This window comes from Balaenoptera musculus, chromosome 19 (genome assembly GCF_009873245.2).
Source record: "Balaenoptera musculus isolate JJ_BM4_2016_0621 chromosome 19, mBalMus1.pri.v3, whole genome shotgun sequence".
Taxonomy (NCBI): Eukaryota; Metazoa; Chordata; class Mammalia; order Artiodactyla; family Balaenopteridae; genus Balaenoptera; species Balaenoptera musculus.
The window spans coordinates 10,269,156-10,281,552 of record NC_045803.1 but is presented as its reverse complement, the minus strand read 5'-3'; the positions used below and the strand labels follow the sequence as shown (position 1 = coordinate 10,281,552).

Sequence of the window (12,397 nt, the reverse complement as noted above, 5' to 3'; positions counted from 1 at the left end):
GACTCCTCTAGCTGCCAGGTTGAGGGTAGCTGGGAGAGGAAGGGGGCAAGGATAAGGCAGAAGATCAGAGACGAGGCTAGGGTGAGCACACTGAGGTGTGAGGCGGAGCCTGGAATAGGACTAGGGCTGTGGGATAGAGAGGAGGGGGAGGATTCAAAAGACTTTTAGGAGGCGGAACAGACAGGACTTGGTGAGTAGCTGATTTGGGAAAGACAGCACAGGGCAGTAGTAAATAGCATGGGCCAGAGGTCTGAGAGCCCTGGGTCTGGAGGCTTCCCAAAGCTGGGTGACCTTGGACAAGAGGCTTCATCTTTCTGAACCTCAGTTTCCTCAGCTGCAGAATGGGGCTGAGGGGAATCAGTGAGCTAGTACACGCCAGCGCTGAGAGCAGAGTAGAATGCAGTTATCACCATCTTCATCGCTGTTATTGGGGCCACCCTGTTTCCCCGCCTGGAATATTCCCCCTCTCTGCTGGCTAATCCACTCTCATCCTTCAGGTGTATATTCAGATATTACCCTGACACCCTACCTGAACTCAGGTCTCCTTGTAAGATGTCCTCATAGGTTCTGTGCCTGCCTTCCCAGTAGTTATCACTTTTGTAGTTGTTAATTAAATGGGTAATTGATTAGTGTTTAAAGTTTGTCTCCTCCACTGGACTGGGAGCACCATGAAGTCAGGGTCAGGGTTTTGTCGTCACCAGTGTGTCCCCAGGACCGCTCAGTGCAGGGCCGGGCATAGAGCAACCACCCAGCAGATACTTGTTGAATGAGTGAATGAATGAATGCATGATCAAATGAATAGATATTTGCTTAGTAAGTGCATGCGTGATTAAATACATGAGTGAGTAAATGAATGAGTAAGCAAGTGAAGGGGAGGAATCCAGGATCACTCTCAAACTGTAAATATCCTAGAACAGAGCGTGTAGACGAATTTTTCTTAATCTTTTGGAGTTCTTTGTTATTCGCGGGAAAAGAGAAACGTATCCACAGGGAGAGGCACAGGTGGGAAAAGAGAAACTGCCAAGCACAGAAGTGCAACGACGTGCTCGGGAATTGGTACTCTATACGCTACATAGGGGAGTTCGGAGAAGGGAATGAAGTATCACGCCCGAAAGGTGGAATTGAACCACTCTGTCGCTAGACAGCTACAGGTTTGAAGCCTGCACCCCAGACCACTGAGGATCATCCGGGCAAATAACTCGTCTTCCCACACACCTATATAAAACCCACAAATTTCTATTTTTTTAACCTATGGTGATGTAGTTTGCGAGCGTGTGAGACTGTTGACTTCAATATCTATAAATTCTCCCAAGCTATTTATTACGGTGCATATCCTTCCAAAATGTTGAGTTTGCCTGATATGAGTTGAATCATTGTCGCTTTAGAAACTGTCTCATTTGCATAGCGCCGCGCATTCTGGGAAACGGCGCCAGGGGACCTGGCGCCCTCCCTTCTGGCTGTTAAAGGGCCAGAAGCCCCTTTTTTCCAAGTAAGAAGTCCATTTTTTAAGAGAAAAGATCCATAATTCGGCATTCAGAGGCCCCTTTCCTGAAAAATCCGAATTCGAGTGGGTGGGTTCCTGCTAGAGTCTGATTTAGCCCAGCCCCGGAGGCTCCGAGCTGGCGGCTATAGGGCTGGGGCGACACCTGCTGTTCTTTTGTGGAGCTTCAGCGATCTACAGAGCCCTACGTTCTTTCACATGTTCAGTGGGCACCTACAGAGTCCCAGACGCAGTCCTAGGTTCTGGGGATGACAGAATTTGTCCCCATTGAGCTTAGGCACTAGAGATCATCAGTTTTTGCATCTGCATTTTATGGCCGAGGAAAGTGAGGCGTAGAAACGGATAGTACCCTACCCTATCCACACAGCCCATCCGCTTGGGAGAACAGAACTTGTGCCATTGTAATTATATTATTACAAAAAAAGTGATCCTTTTAAAATCCAAGTCAGTGATCCTTTGACAATATCATTCCCCGACATGAAACCTTCCCAGTGGCTCCCGTCTCAGAGTAAAAGTCAAAGCTCTCATCACAGCCTTACAATCCCGATGATTAGACCTTTGCACTCCTCGGACCCGATCTCCTACTCCTCTCTCCTCATATACTTGGTTTCTGGCTCACAGATCTCGCTGCACACATCAGGCATGCTCCCTTCTCAGGGCCCTTGCGTTTGTTGATCCCCCTGCCTGAATCTCCTTTCCTCCGCATGTTCCCATGACTCACTGCCTCTTTTCACTCTGGCCTCTGCTTAAATATCACCACTTAATGAAGCCTTCCCTGAGCACCCAGTCTAAAATAGCAAGCCCTGTCACTCTATCCCCTTCCCCTGCCGAACTTTTCTCCATCACCCTGATCACCACCTGCCATGTTCTACTTCTATTTGCTTATTGTCTGGCTGCTCCCGCTAGAATATCAGCTCCATGAAACCGTGGACTTTGTTTTGGTGGATTTTGTTTGTTTGTTTGGCCGCGCCGCGAAGCTGATGTGATCCTAGTTCCCTGGCCAGGAACTGAACCCAGGCCCTAGGCAGTGAGAGCACGGAGTCCTAACCACTTTGGTTCATTTCTATGTCCCTGGTACCCAAAGAGTGCTTGAGCACTTGCCAGATGCTCACTAAATGTTTGTAGGATGAATGAAAGAATATTATCACTATCCTTCTCTGAGCCTCAGTTTCCTCATCTGGAAAACAAGACTAGTGCAACTAGGGGGAATCATAACGAGCAGCTGGATATAGAAGCCCGACATGGCACCAGGCAACTGGGAGTCACTCAATAAAGGCTGTTTCCATCTCCAACCTGTTTCCTGCCTCCAGTGGGGGTACCAAGGATGGGCTTGGGGGCTTTAGCCATTCCTGAACCCATAATCGCAACCGGTCCATCTTCCTCCTTTCTTTGAGATGGACAAATGGACACTTTGTCTTATGGAGAGTATGAATAAAAGTATCTTTAGGAAATGTTGCTCTTTTATTTGGAAGTTTAAAACACTGCCCCTGCTTGGCAAATTCAGATTCAAGAGAAGCCCCCCAAGTCCTCTTTCTTTCAGTTAGCTAGCTGCTGCTAGGCAACCCCTGTATACAAAACCTGAGGCTGTAACTACCACTCCTGTAACATCATTATCTATCTCCTAAAATGTGACATGCATCACAAGAGGCAAGATTTTAGGTGATGCACAAACAAACATTTTAAATGGTAAGAGTTTCATGTTTAACTGTTATCTTCTATTTCTGGCAAGCGATACTGAATTCCTTGGTGGTGGAGTAACATTTCCTTTTAAAAGACATTTGTTTTATATTTTTAATAAACCAATTTAAAGAAAAAATTAGGCAAATAGCAGAACAGGTGATATAAAGATCATCAAGGTCCTGAGGGCTGACTGAGGTTTGGGAAACAATGTCATAGCTAACAATGCAGCTTCTGTTTACTGGACATTTATTCTATGCCAGGCCCTGTAACAAGGGCTTTACATGTAGGTAGCTTATGGCGACAATTTTCTATTTGAGGAAATGAGCCTTCAAGAGGTGAGGTCACTTGTTCAGGGTTACGCAGCCAAAAAGTGAAGATGATTCAAATCCAGGTCTGTAGGTCTTTAGACTCCAGTCTCCTCCCTCCTCCTCCCCCAGTTTAGTTTTAGAAACTGAGGCCCAAAGAGGTCACGAGGCCCTGTGCTCATTCCCAAGGCAGTTGGAATGGAGAGAAGCGGGTGGAGAGGTTGGAGAGAGAGAAAAGACATGGCTTGCTGACTGACTAGATGTGGGGGGTGAGGGAATAGGAGTCCAGGGCCATACCTGGGTCTCTGGCTGGGCGACAATGTGGGCAGGAGGGGATGTCCCTGAGTGGGAAATCAGGTAGGACAAGGAAGAGGTTTACATATGTTTGACGGGGGAGTCTTCCATTAGGCAGTTGCATACATGGGTCTGGGACTCAGGTGAAATGGTGGCACAGCAGGGAGAGTGTGGGGATCGACTCGTGATGTCTGCCTTGAGCACAGGCATGGAAAGTGGCTGTCAAGGCTTGGCTAGCTCTGGGATCAGACAACTCTCAGATGGCAGAGGGGAAGGTTCTTCCTCCGCAGAGATGGGGAAGGTTCCTCCTTGAGTATCACTTACCTGCTTTTCAGTACAGGAAGGTGAAAACTGGAGTGGGCTGGAAGCACAGGAGGCCTTGGGTTTTCCACAGAAGTCTTTATTACAGTGTAAATCCAAGCTCAGGCCTCCCCTGGGCCCCATGCAAAGCCCCAGCGTTGGGGCCAGTGGCATCCAGGAGACACCAGCCCCTCACGGCGCCTCCGGCGGTGGGGTCCCGGAAGTGCAGGGCGTGTGCCCTATCTAGGCAACTACAAGTCCCAGCAGGCCCCGCGGCCAAGGTGCCTCGCCTTTCCAAGACTACTAGGGCAGAGCCTCTTGGGAAATGTAGTCCTGGCCACTCAGGCAATTTGCGCAAACTCCCTGGTGTGAGCGATCCCGACACCCACTGGGAAATGGCTTGGGATGAGGCAGGGAGAGGGTGGGGATGGAAGGGAAATGGAAGAGGGCAGAGGGCTACAGGGGGTGGGGGCAGGCGTCCCGCAGGCAGAGACACCCCTTTCATTCGGCTTTGGCTTTGGATCCGGAGACTGCGGCTGCTGCCGAGGCAAGGGCTCCGGTCCCTGGGATCTTAGCTCGGATCCTGAGGGAGAAACAGGTGGAGTCAAGGGGTGGGGCAAGCGACAGGATAAGTAGTATCTGAGAACTAAAAACTGGATGGAGGAAGTGAGTGCCCAAGCCAGCCACTACCCTCCACCTACTGGCCTGCGATGGAACTGTCTCTCACCTTTTAAGAAAAGCAGGCACTCAGCCCCAGGAGATTTATGGACAGGGAATATTGGGGGTCGGGGGGAGGAGAAGCATTCCCAACTTTTCTCATTCCCCATCCCATCCGTCTCTACCACATGCCCTTACTTAGCTTTGATGTGGCTCAACTGATTGGTCACCAATCCCACATACTGGTCAATCTGGGCCTGGGGAGACAAGAAGGGGTGAAAGGAGAGATTGGAGGGGGTTCTTCTCCCTAATTCATTAAAAAAGCTGCTTCCTCCCCCACCCCCAGATCAGGAGTTGGGAGGAGTGGCCCACCACTCCACCATCAACTCTAAACCTAATAAAATACCCTTGGAAGTCAGAAGTCCAAGGTGAAGTGTCAAGTCAATTGGACCACACTCTGTGTGGGAAGTGATGTCAGGTAGACACACAAGAATTTGCCAGTGGCTTTGCGTCCTGGGAACTACTGTTAATCTTTGAGTGAGTTTTGTGTGTGTGTGTGTGTGTTTAGGGGCAGCATAAGAATAGAGGGCGTTAGTGTTGGTTGTTGAGTCCCTGAGTGGATTGATTTAAATACTAGTTTAATTCAGTGTGAATTGACTTTGTGAGCCTCGGTGATTCCGGCATGTGAGGGAGTTAGGACTATCTCCCTGGCAGGAACATGTATTGTTTGGCTCTCAGCTGTGCCGGAAAATGTCAAAAATGGAATGTTGGTCCATCTGCCTGTCTCTGGATAGGATATATGTCAGTTGGCCCTGGTTCTGTCAGTGTTCTGGGCTGGGATGGGTGTCAGTCAGACCCAGACTATGTGTAGGGATAGATGGCGTCTGTCTGTCTGCAAATGGAATATGTGTTTGTCAGTCTCTGGTGGTATCAGGGGAGACGGGGTATCGGGGTATCAGGAGAAGGCATTCATCTGTCTGCCTGTTTCTGGCTAGAAAGAGTGTTGTTCAGCCTCGTGCTATGTCAGGGAGAGAAGACACCAGTCAGGCTGCCTCTCTGGAGGTAGGACGTGTCCAGGCAGACCTTGGATCACTGTTGGGGAGGAGCCTCAGTTAGTCTACCTGCCTTGGGTTGGAATGTGTCAGTCAGATCCTGGCTCTGTCACGGGCCCCCTATCGAAATGCCTATCTCTGGCTGTTGGAACATATTAGGTAGACTCTAGCTGCGTGGAGGAGTGGCAGCAAGCAGACCACCTGTGCCTAACATGTGTCAGAGAGAGCCTGATTCTGTCGGGGGTGGGAACACCGGCTTGTCCTCCTGTCTCTGGCTGGGACATCTGTCATGGACCCTGGCTGTGTGTGTGTGTGTGGTTGTTTGGCCGGGGTACTGCCAACTGAGGGCCTGTCGCACTTACCTGGTGCTGCCGGTACAGCAGAGGGACTGTGAATAAACCGATCACTCCTGCGGGCACAGAGATGGGGGTCAGGGCTCTCCAGGGAGATTACCAGCTCCATTCAGAGCCCAGGAACCCACCTCCCCGCCCCGCCCCTCATAGCCTGCCCAGCTCACCCAGAATGAGAAGAGTCAAACCATTGAAGATGGCACCCACGAAGGTCAAGATGTAGAAGAGAAGGACCAGCTGAGGGTGAGGGTCGGAGTCAGCAGAGTCTACGGGGTGCACCCTGGGCTGGGAACTTCCCCAGCACTGGCCCTCCTCCCCTCCTCCCCCCAGGGGCAGGGAGTTGAATGTTGGGACCCAGGAGGGAGTGGGGGGCTTCAGGGCAGGCACCTTGAGGGAATCCACGAAGTCTTCTACCAGAAAGAAATGCCGCAGCTGCGTGGCCGCAGAGACCACGCAGGAGGCAATCTGTTGGGACATATGTTCTGTCTGCTCCCGAGTCAGGGTCAGGTCCACATCCAGGTAGGCCCTGAGAGAACAGAGGTGTGTGAGGCCACTCAGTGGGTGGATGGGACCCAGGCTGAGGGGCGTGGCTGAGACAAGGGCAAGAAGTGAGGGCTGGGGAGTAAGGCCAGGTGTAGCGTGCTAGGGTGGAGGTCAGGGTCAGGAGACGGGATCAAGGATTAAGGGTAAGAGGTTAGGGTCTGAGGTTACGACTGGAAGTCAAGGGTCAGAGTCTGGTTTAATGTCAGGGTCAGGTTGGAGTCAGGAACAGGAACAGGAACAGGATGGGTCAGGGCCAGGGTGAGAAGTCAGTGCCTGATCTGAGGTCATGGGTCATGACTTAGGGTCAGCGCTGAGGTCTGGACAGAGGTCAGGGTTGGGGGCCAAGCTGTGGGCTCTCACTGGAAGGGGTTGGCGCCGTCCCCCCGGTGCACGGCCTGCAGCACTTTTCGGTAAACCCTGAGAGAGATGGTGCCGCAGAGCAGCAACAGGGCCACATGGGCGGCCACGGACACGATGCTGAAACGCAGGAGGCTGAGCAGGGAGACCATGAGGCCTGTGAAGACCACTCCTGACGTCCTCGTGTTCTTCCAGTACAGCAGGTCTGCCACTGTGGAGGGAGGGGGCGGCAATCAGGCTGGGGTTTGGAGCTGGCCTGGCTGACCTCTTGACGTCCTATTTCCTGTCTCGGGGCTGAAACATGACCTCTTGACACACCTGTCAGAGTCTTAACCCAATTTCCAGATTTTTACTTATCTTCTTTTATTCCATGCTTGCCTCCTGGAAAACCCAAGTTAACTGTCTAGCAAGTCCCCTCAAGCTTACTCCTGCCCATAGATAACGTGTGAACACAATTTGGGGTGAAAAATCAATCTTCTGCATCATGCATATCTCACTCTACTTTTCCTCCTAGAATTCCCTCCTAGTCAACGGGAATAGCTCTTATTAATTCATTCTTTTTAAGGGCGACATGATATTCCATGGTGTGGCTACACCATCATTCATTTTATTCAACCATGCAGCTATTGCTGGGTCGTTTACTTTGTTTCCTCCCCCCATCCTCTTCCCTGACAGTACTACAAGCACCAGCCTCCTGCAGATATTCTTACCTCCGGGAGGTTCTATTTCTGAGATAGAATCCCAGGGGTCGAATCGCTGGGTGGACTAATTATGTATTTTCGAATGTCATAAATATTATCAGATTGTTTACTAGCAAGACTGTAACAATCCTTATTTCTATGAGCAACATGCAAGTGATCTTTTCCCAGCATCCTGCCCAGCAATGGGTGTCATTGTTCTTTTTATTTTTTGCACCCTGACACGTGTAAAGTCATATCTCCTTGATACCCCTACCAACACATACATCTAAGTCCTAAATGTATTAATAACATCATCCTCCTTCCTAGGCCCTAACTCAAACTTCTGACCCCTTTCAGAGATCCTAAACTCACCTCCCAAGCCCAGCCTATGTCCTGATCAGTGACCTTTGGACCCCAACGTTTCATCTCACTCATCTTAACTTTTAACAGCCGTCCCTATAATCGGCTCTGCCTTGAACCCTGAACTGAGAGCCCAGTACCCTGCCATCTATTTCCAGACAGTCTCCATCCTCCCACCCTTACTCCGATCAAACTGACCCATCCCAACCAGTCCCCCTCAGAGTCTGACTTTCCTCACTTCTGTATCTTCCCTACGCACATCCTCCCATCTACCTCTAACTAGGGTAGACCTCCCTTCAACCCCTCCCCTGCAGGCTCCCCAAAGCCTGAGCCAGTGGTGGGGGAGGGGCCGGGTCACCTGAGGCGGGGCTAAGTTTAGGCACGCTGGGGGGAGGGTGCCTCTCAGGCAGCTGTGCTGGCCTGTCCAGCTACTGAGTGACAGCACCGCCTGGGCCTGAGGCTGGGGGAGGGGGCCTCACTGCTCTTGGGCCCCAAAGCTCCGGCTCGAGAGAGAGGGGACCCCATACTCCCTCCACGCCCTCCCTAGACACCCCCGCAGCCCCTCAGCCCCAGCCTGCCGCTCGGGGGAATCTGGGACCAAGACGAAACATCCCCCAGATTTGAGGGCGATAAAAGTGAATCTGGGTCCCTTTCCACGGTCCCCCAGCGCCCGCGTCCCAGCCCGCCCCGAAAGCCCACCTTTACTCCCCATCTCGGCTCCGAGTGAGAGGCTACAGACACTGCTGCTTCTCAGGGATTTTGCCCACTTCAGTGGAACCCGGAGAGAGGGAGTAAGGGGGCGGGGCCCCTTTGTACCCAGCCAATGACTCTCCATTGCGGTGGGAACAATTCCAAAACGGGGTGGCTCTCTTTGTAAACAGCCAAAAGCAGTGATGTCTATAACCTACCTATAGGAACCGTTCGTGGAGGCTGAGCATACTTTAAAGTAAGGCGGGGTCTATTTACAATTGGCCAATTCATGCGGTCAGGGAAGAGGAGAGTTTTTAAAACGCACAGAGTTTACTTTTACTTGCCCAGTGGCCACATTCAGAAAAGAGCATTATTTTTTCAGGGATTTGGCCTGTCCAAAATCAGCCTCTAGGGGGAGCACTCCAAAAGAGGGATTATTTTTTAGCAATTAGCCAATCCTAATGCTTCCTCCAGCTTCTCAGGTGGGAGGGCTAACTTCTCAAGTGGGAGGGGGAACCATTTAAAAAGAGCCAATAGCAATCTCAGGTAACGGGAAAATTTTTTTAAAGGGTGGAGTTTACAATGTCTTGCCAGTAGCAATACCTCCTTCCCTTCTCCATTCTCCTCCGTTCCTTCCCGAGGATGGTCCCTTTAAAAATCAATCCTCCACCCTCGCTGTAGTCCAAAGGAGCACGTTCCCTCATGCACTTTACCTAGAAAGTGTGGTTCCAATGTGAATTCTGATTGGTCCGTGCTATCGAGGCACTGCCCCGTGATTGGCTCCCGCTCCAGCCGCCCCCACGGCTCTTCCTCCTCCTTCTCGTCCAGCGAGGGCTCATCTGGCCAAGAGTTCGAATCCCGAGATCGAAGTGGAGATGGGGTACGGGCCTGAGGGATCCCAGAGCCAGGGCTGGGCTGTGGAGTCAAGACTTCGGGCGGCGAGGACTGAGCGAGTCCGAGTTGTAGGTCCAGGTCTGGTGCGTCAGAGAGAGAAGGCTGTGAGCTTTCACCATGGAGGTGCCCTAAGGAGAGACCACCCACCCCTGGTGGCTTTGGTCCCAGCACCTCGGACATCTCACCTTTCCCAGCCTCTCCAACCTCTGATCCGTTGGGCTCTTCGTCATCCAGCGGGGTGGAGCTACTGGTGGCAGAGTCCTCCCCGGACCCTGCTCCCCGGGCCGCCCAGCCCAGTTGGTCCAGTTGGAGCCCCAGGTCCTCCAGGGGGCGCTCAGCTGGAGGGGCAGAATCGGGGTGACCACGGCGCCCGGGCTCCGGGGATTGGCTCAGGCTGGGGATGCTCTCCAAGCTGTCGCCCAGGCCAGGTTGCAGGGGCGGCTCTCGCGGCTCCGAGACTGAGCGGCCCTGGGGCCGTGGGCGGCGAGCAGCTGAATCCCTCCGGGCCCCAGAGCCCAGCACGCCATCGAAGGCGATGTAGGAGAAGGTCAGCTCCCGGGGAGTGCCCCAGTCCTGCGATGTGGTCTCCTCCTCGTCTTCCTCTGAGAATTCCCGGGCTGTATGCAGCTCCCGAAAATCCGAGTCGTCGTTCCCTCCTGCCATGAGCAAAGGAGGGCATGAACTCCTCTGACCAAGACCCTAGCCCACTCCCCTTAACCCCTTTACCCAGCTGTGAGCTCCCTTCAACTCCCACTCTCACATCCTCCCTCTCTGCTTACCTTCTGTGGAGTCAGGGGTAGAGGAAGCTGTAGACGGAGCTTCTTCTGCAAGAGGGAAAGACTCCCTTCAAAGACTCTTAGAAGCTTAGATTGCCCGAGTTACAGAAGTAGTGTGCTAGTCCTGGAAACCTGTCTGAATTAAGGAATCTTAGAGTTTTAATTACAGGACCTCTAGAACATTCTGTATACAGACTGTAAAACCTTAGTATCCCTGCTGTCTGAAGCTCAGTCTTAGAAGTTCAAATCCAGGAATCTCGATCTTAGTGCCTTTAAATTAGGGATTTTTGGAGGCTTCAATTCATTAATTCTTTCAACAACCATTAATTGAGTGTTTAATACATGCCAGGCACTGTTTTAGATCCTGAGGATACAAATGTGAACAAAACAGACAAAATCCCTAGTCTCATAGAGCTTACACTCTATAGGGGAGATAGACAGTAACAATTAAACTTATGATGTTGGGTGCTAAGTGTGTGGAGAAAAATGAAGGTAAGGGAAGAGAAAGTAAGGGGATGCTATTTCAGACAGGTTGGTGAGGAAGACTTCCCGGATGACATTTGAACAGAAACCTGAATGATGTGAGGAAACCATGCGGATATCTAGGGAAGAGTCTTCCAGGCAGAGGGAAAAGCCAGTACAAAGGCCCTGAGGCAAGCACTAAGCTTTGCATATCTGAGGAACTGAGACGTGTGCAGATGTGACTGGAACAGGGTGACTGATGGGAAGATGGAAGGGAGATGAGGGCAGAGAGGAAAGGCGGGGTGGGGTGGGGGTGGGGAGATCACGTAGGGCCTTCCTTTGTAAGCCCAAGTAAGGACAAGATCTTAGAATGTTGGGATGATACTCTAAAATGTTGAAATAACAAATTCTTAGAATTTTGGCATGTTGACTCCCAAGACATGCAAGTGGCTAGGTCGGCGTTGCAATCCCCAGCTGTCAGACCATAGGGGTGTGAGACAGAGAATGTTAGACAAGGACTGTTAGAGCCCTGGCCTCAGAAATCATAAGGCTCAGACAAGGCGTTTTCAATTATGGAATTCAGCCTCTCAGAGTTAGCTTGGGGCTTTGCCTACAGGAGATGCTCAATACCGTTTGGAGATTGAAATCAGATGCCCCCCCGCCCCCACCTCGTTTCTTCAGCTAGGGCATAGGAGGCCAGGAATCAGAGACCCGGAGTGGTAAAACCTAAGGACCCAGGAGTCCTAGCCCCAACCCAGGGATGGCTGTATCCCGGGGACAGGGGATTGTACAATTCGGGCGAGGTCGGGGCTGCCTCTGAGTCTGGGGAGAAAACGGAGGTGGGATGCGAAGATGGATGATGCGGGGGAAGGGGGGAGTCAGACCCCTCTTCTCCATCGTGGCTCTACCCCTCCATTCAAATCCCCTCACCGCTGGCTATGGCCAGCACCAGGGCGAGGGGACAGCTCCCGGAAAGCTTCCTCATCCCCGGGCGGAGCCCCGCGGCACATTCAAGGGCCCAGAGCGCCCCCCGTCGGCTATCTCAGTGCCCCCAGCCTCTGCCCAGTCTCACTCAGGTTGTCCGGGTCAAGTCGCCCCCATCGCCGCTAGAACACGGGGGGAAGGGAGAGCTTCCTTTGTCTCCTTCGCTTCCTCCCCGTCTTGGCTCTCCCGCGGCCCAGGTCGGAGGGGAAACCGGGAAGGAGCCCACCCGGGCCTCTGGGCCCCACACCAGGCCTGAGCCTCCCCCTACTCACTGCAGTGGGCGAAGACCGGCAGGACCTGCCCCATGGCCCCCCTCGGGCCTGCATCGGGACCCCCGCCCACTCCGGCCACGCCGCCCTGGGCCTGGGGCCGCGAGCGCTCATCTCCGCCGCGCCCAGGACGCCGCCGCCGCCATCCTCGCTGCCTCCTCCTCCCGGGCCGCTCCAGCAGCCACCGCCGCCGCCGCCGCCGCCGCCGCCCTCGGTTCGGCTCAGCGGGGGCGGGCGGGGCCG

At 52.7% G+C, this 12,397-nt stretch overlaps 1 protein-coding gene and 1 non-coding gene across 2 annotated transcripts; both read right to left on the bottom strand.

Annotated features, from left to right (window-relative positions):
- Positions 1–1,105: 1,105 nt before the first annotated feature.
- Positions 1,106–1,192, bottom strand: TRNASTOP-UCA. The gene has a single exon. It is a non-coding gene; the product is annotated as a tRNA-Sec (tRNA).
- A 2,970-nt stretch (positions 1,193–4,162) lies between these two features.
- Positions 4,163–12,380, bottom strand: RTN2 (reticulon 2). The gene is made up of 10 exons (XM_036834592.1): positions 12,158–12,380; positions 10,443–10,487; positions 9,849–10,319; positions 9,483–9,743; positions 7,043–7,250; positions 6,527–6,665; positions 6,307–6,376; positions 6,152–6,198; positions 4,936–4,994; positions 4,163–4,663 (listed from the first exon to the last, which is right to left on the bottom strand). The coding sequence occupies exons 1-10, from the start codon at positions 12,189–12,191 to the stop codon at positions 4,582–4,584; spliced, it is 1,416 nt and encodes a 471-aa protein (XP_036690487.1). The 5' UTR covers positions 12,192–12,380; the 3' UTR covers positions 4,163–4,581.
- Positions 12,381–12,397: the final 17 nt, after the last annotated feature.

What these genes read in the sequence shown, in the direction of transcription:
- RTN2 (XM_036834592.1), bottom strand. Translation starts at nt 12,191, where the DNA reads ATGGGGCAGGTCCTGCCGGTCTTCGCCCACTGCA. An exon ending in GCCGGTCTTCGCCCACTGCA is followed by an intron (nt 10,488 to 12,157) that starts GTGAGTAGGGGG and finishes TCCCTCTTGCAG; the next exon opens with AAGAAGCTCCGTCTACAGCT. An exon ending in TACCCCTGACTCCACAGAAG is followed by an intron (nt 10,320 to 10,442) that starts GTAAGCAGAGAG and finishes TGCTCATGGCAG; the next exon opens with GAGGGAACGACGACTCGGAT.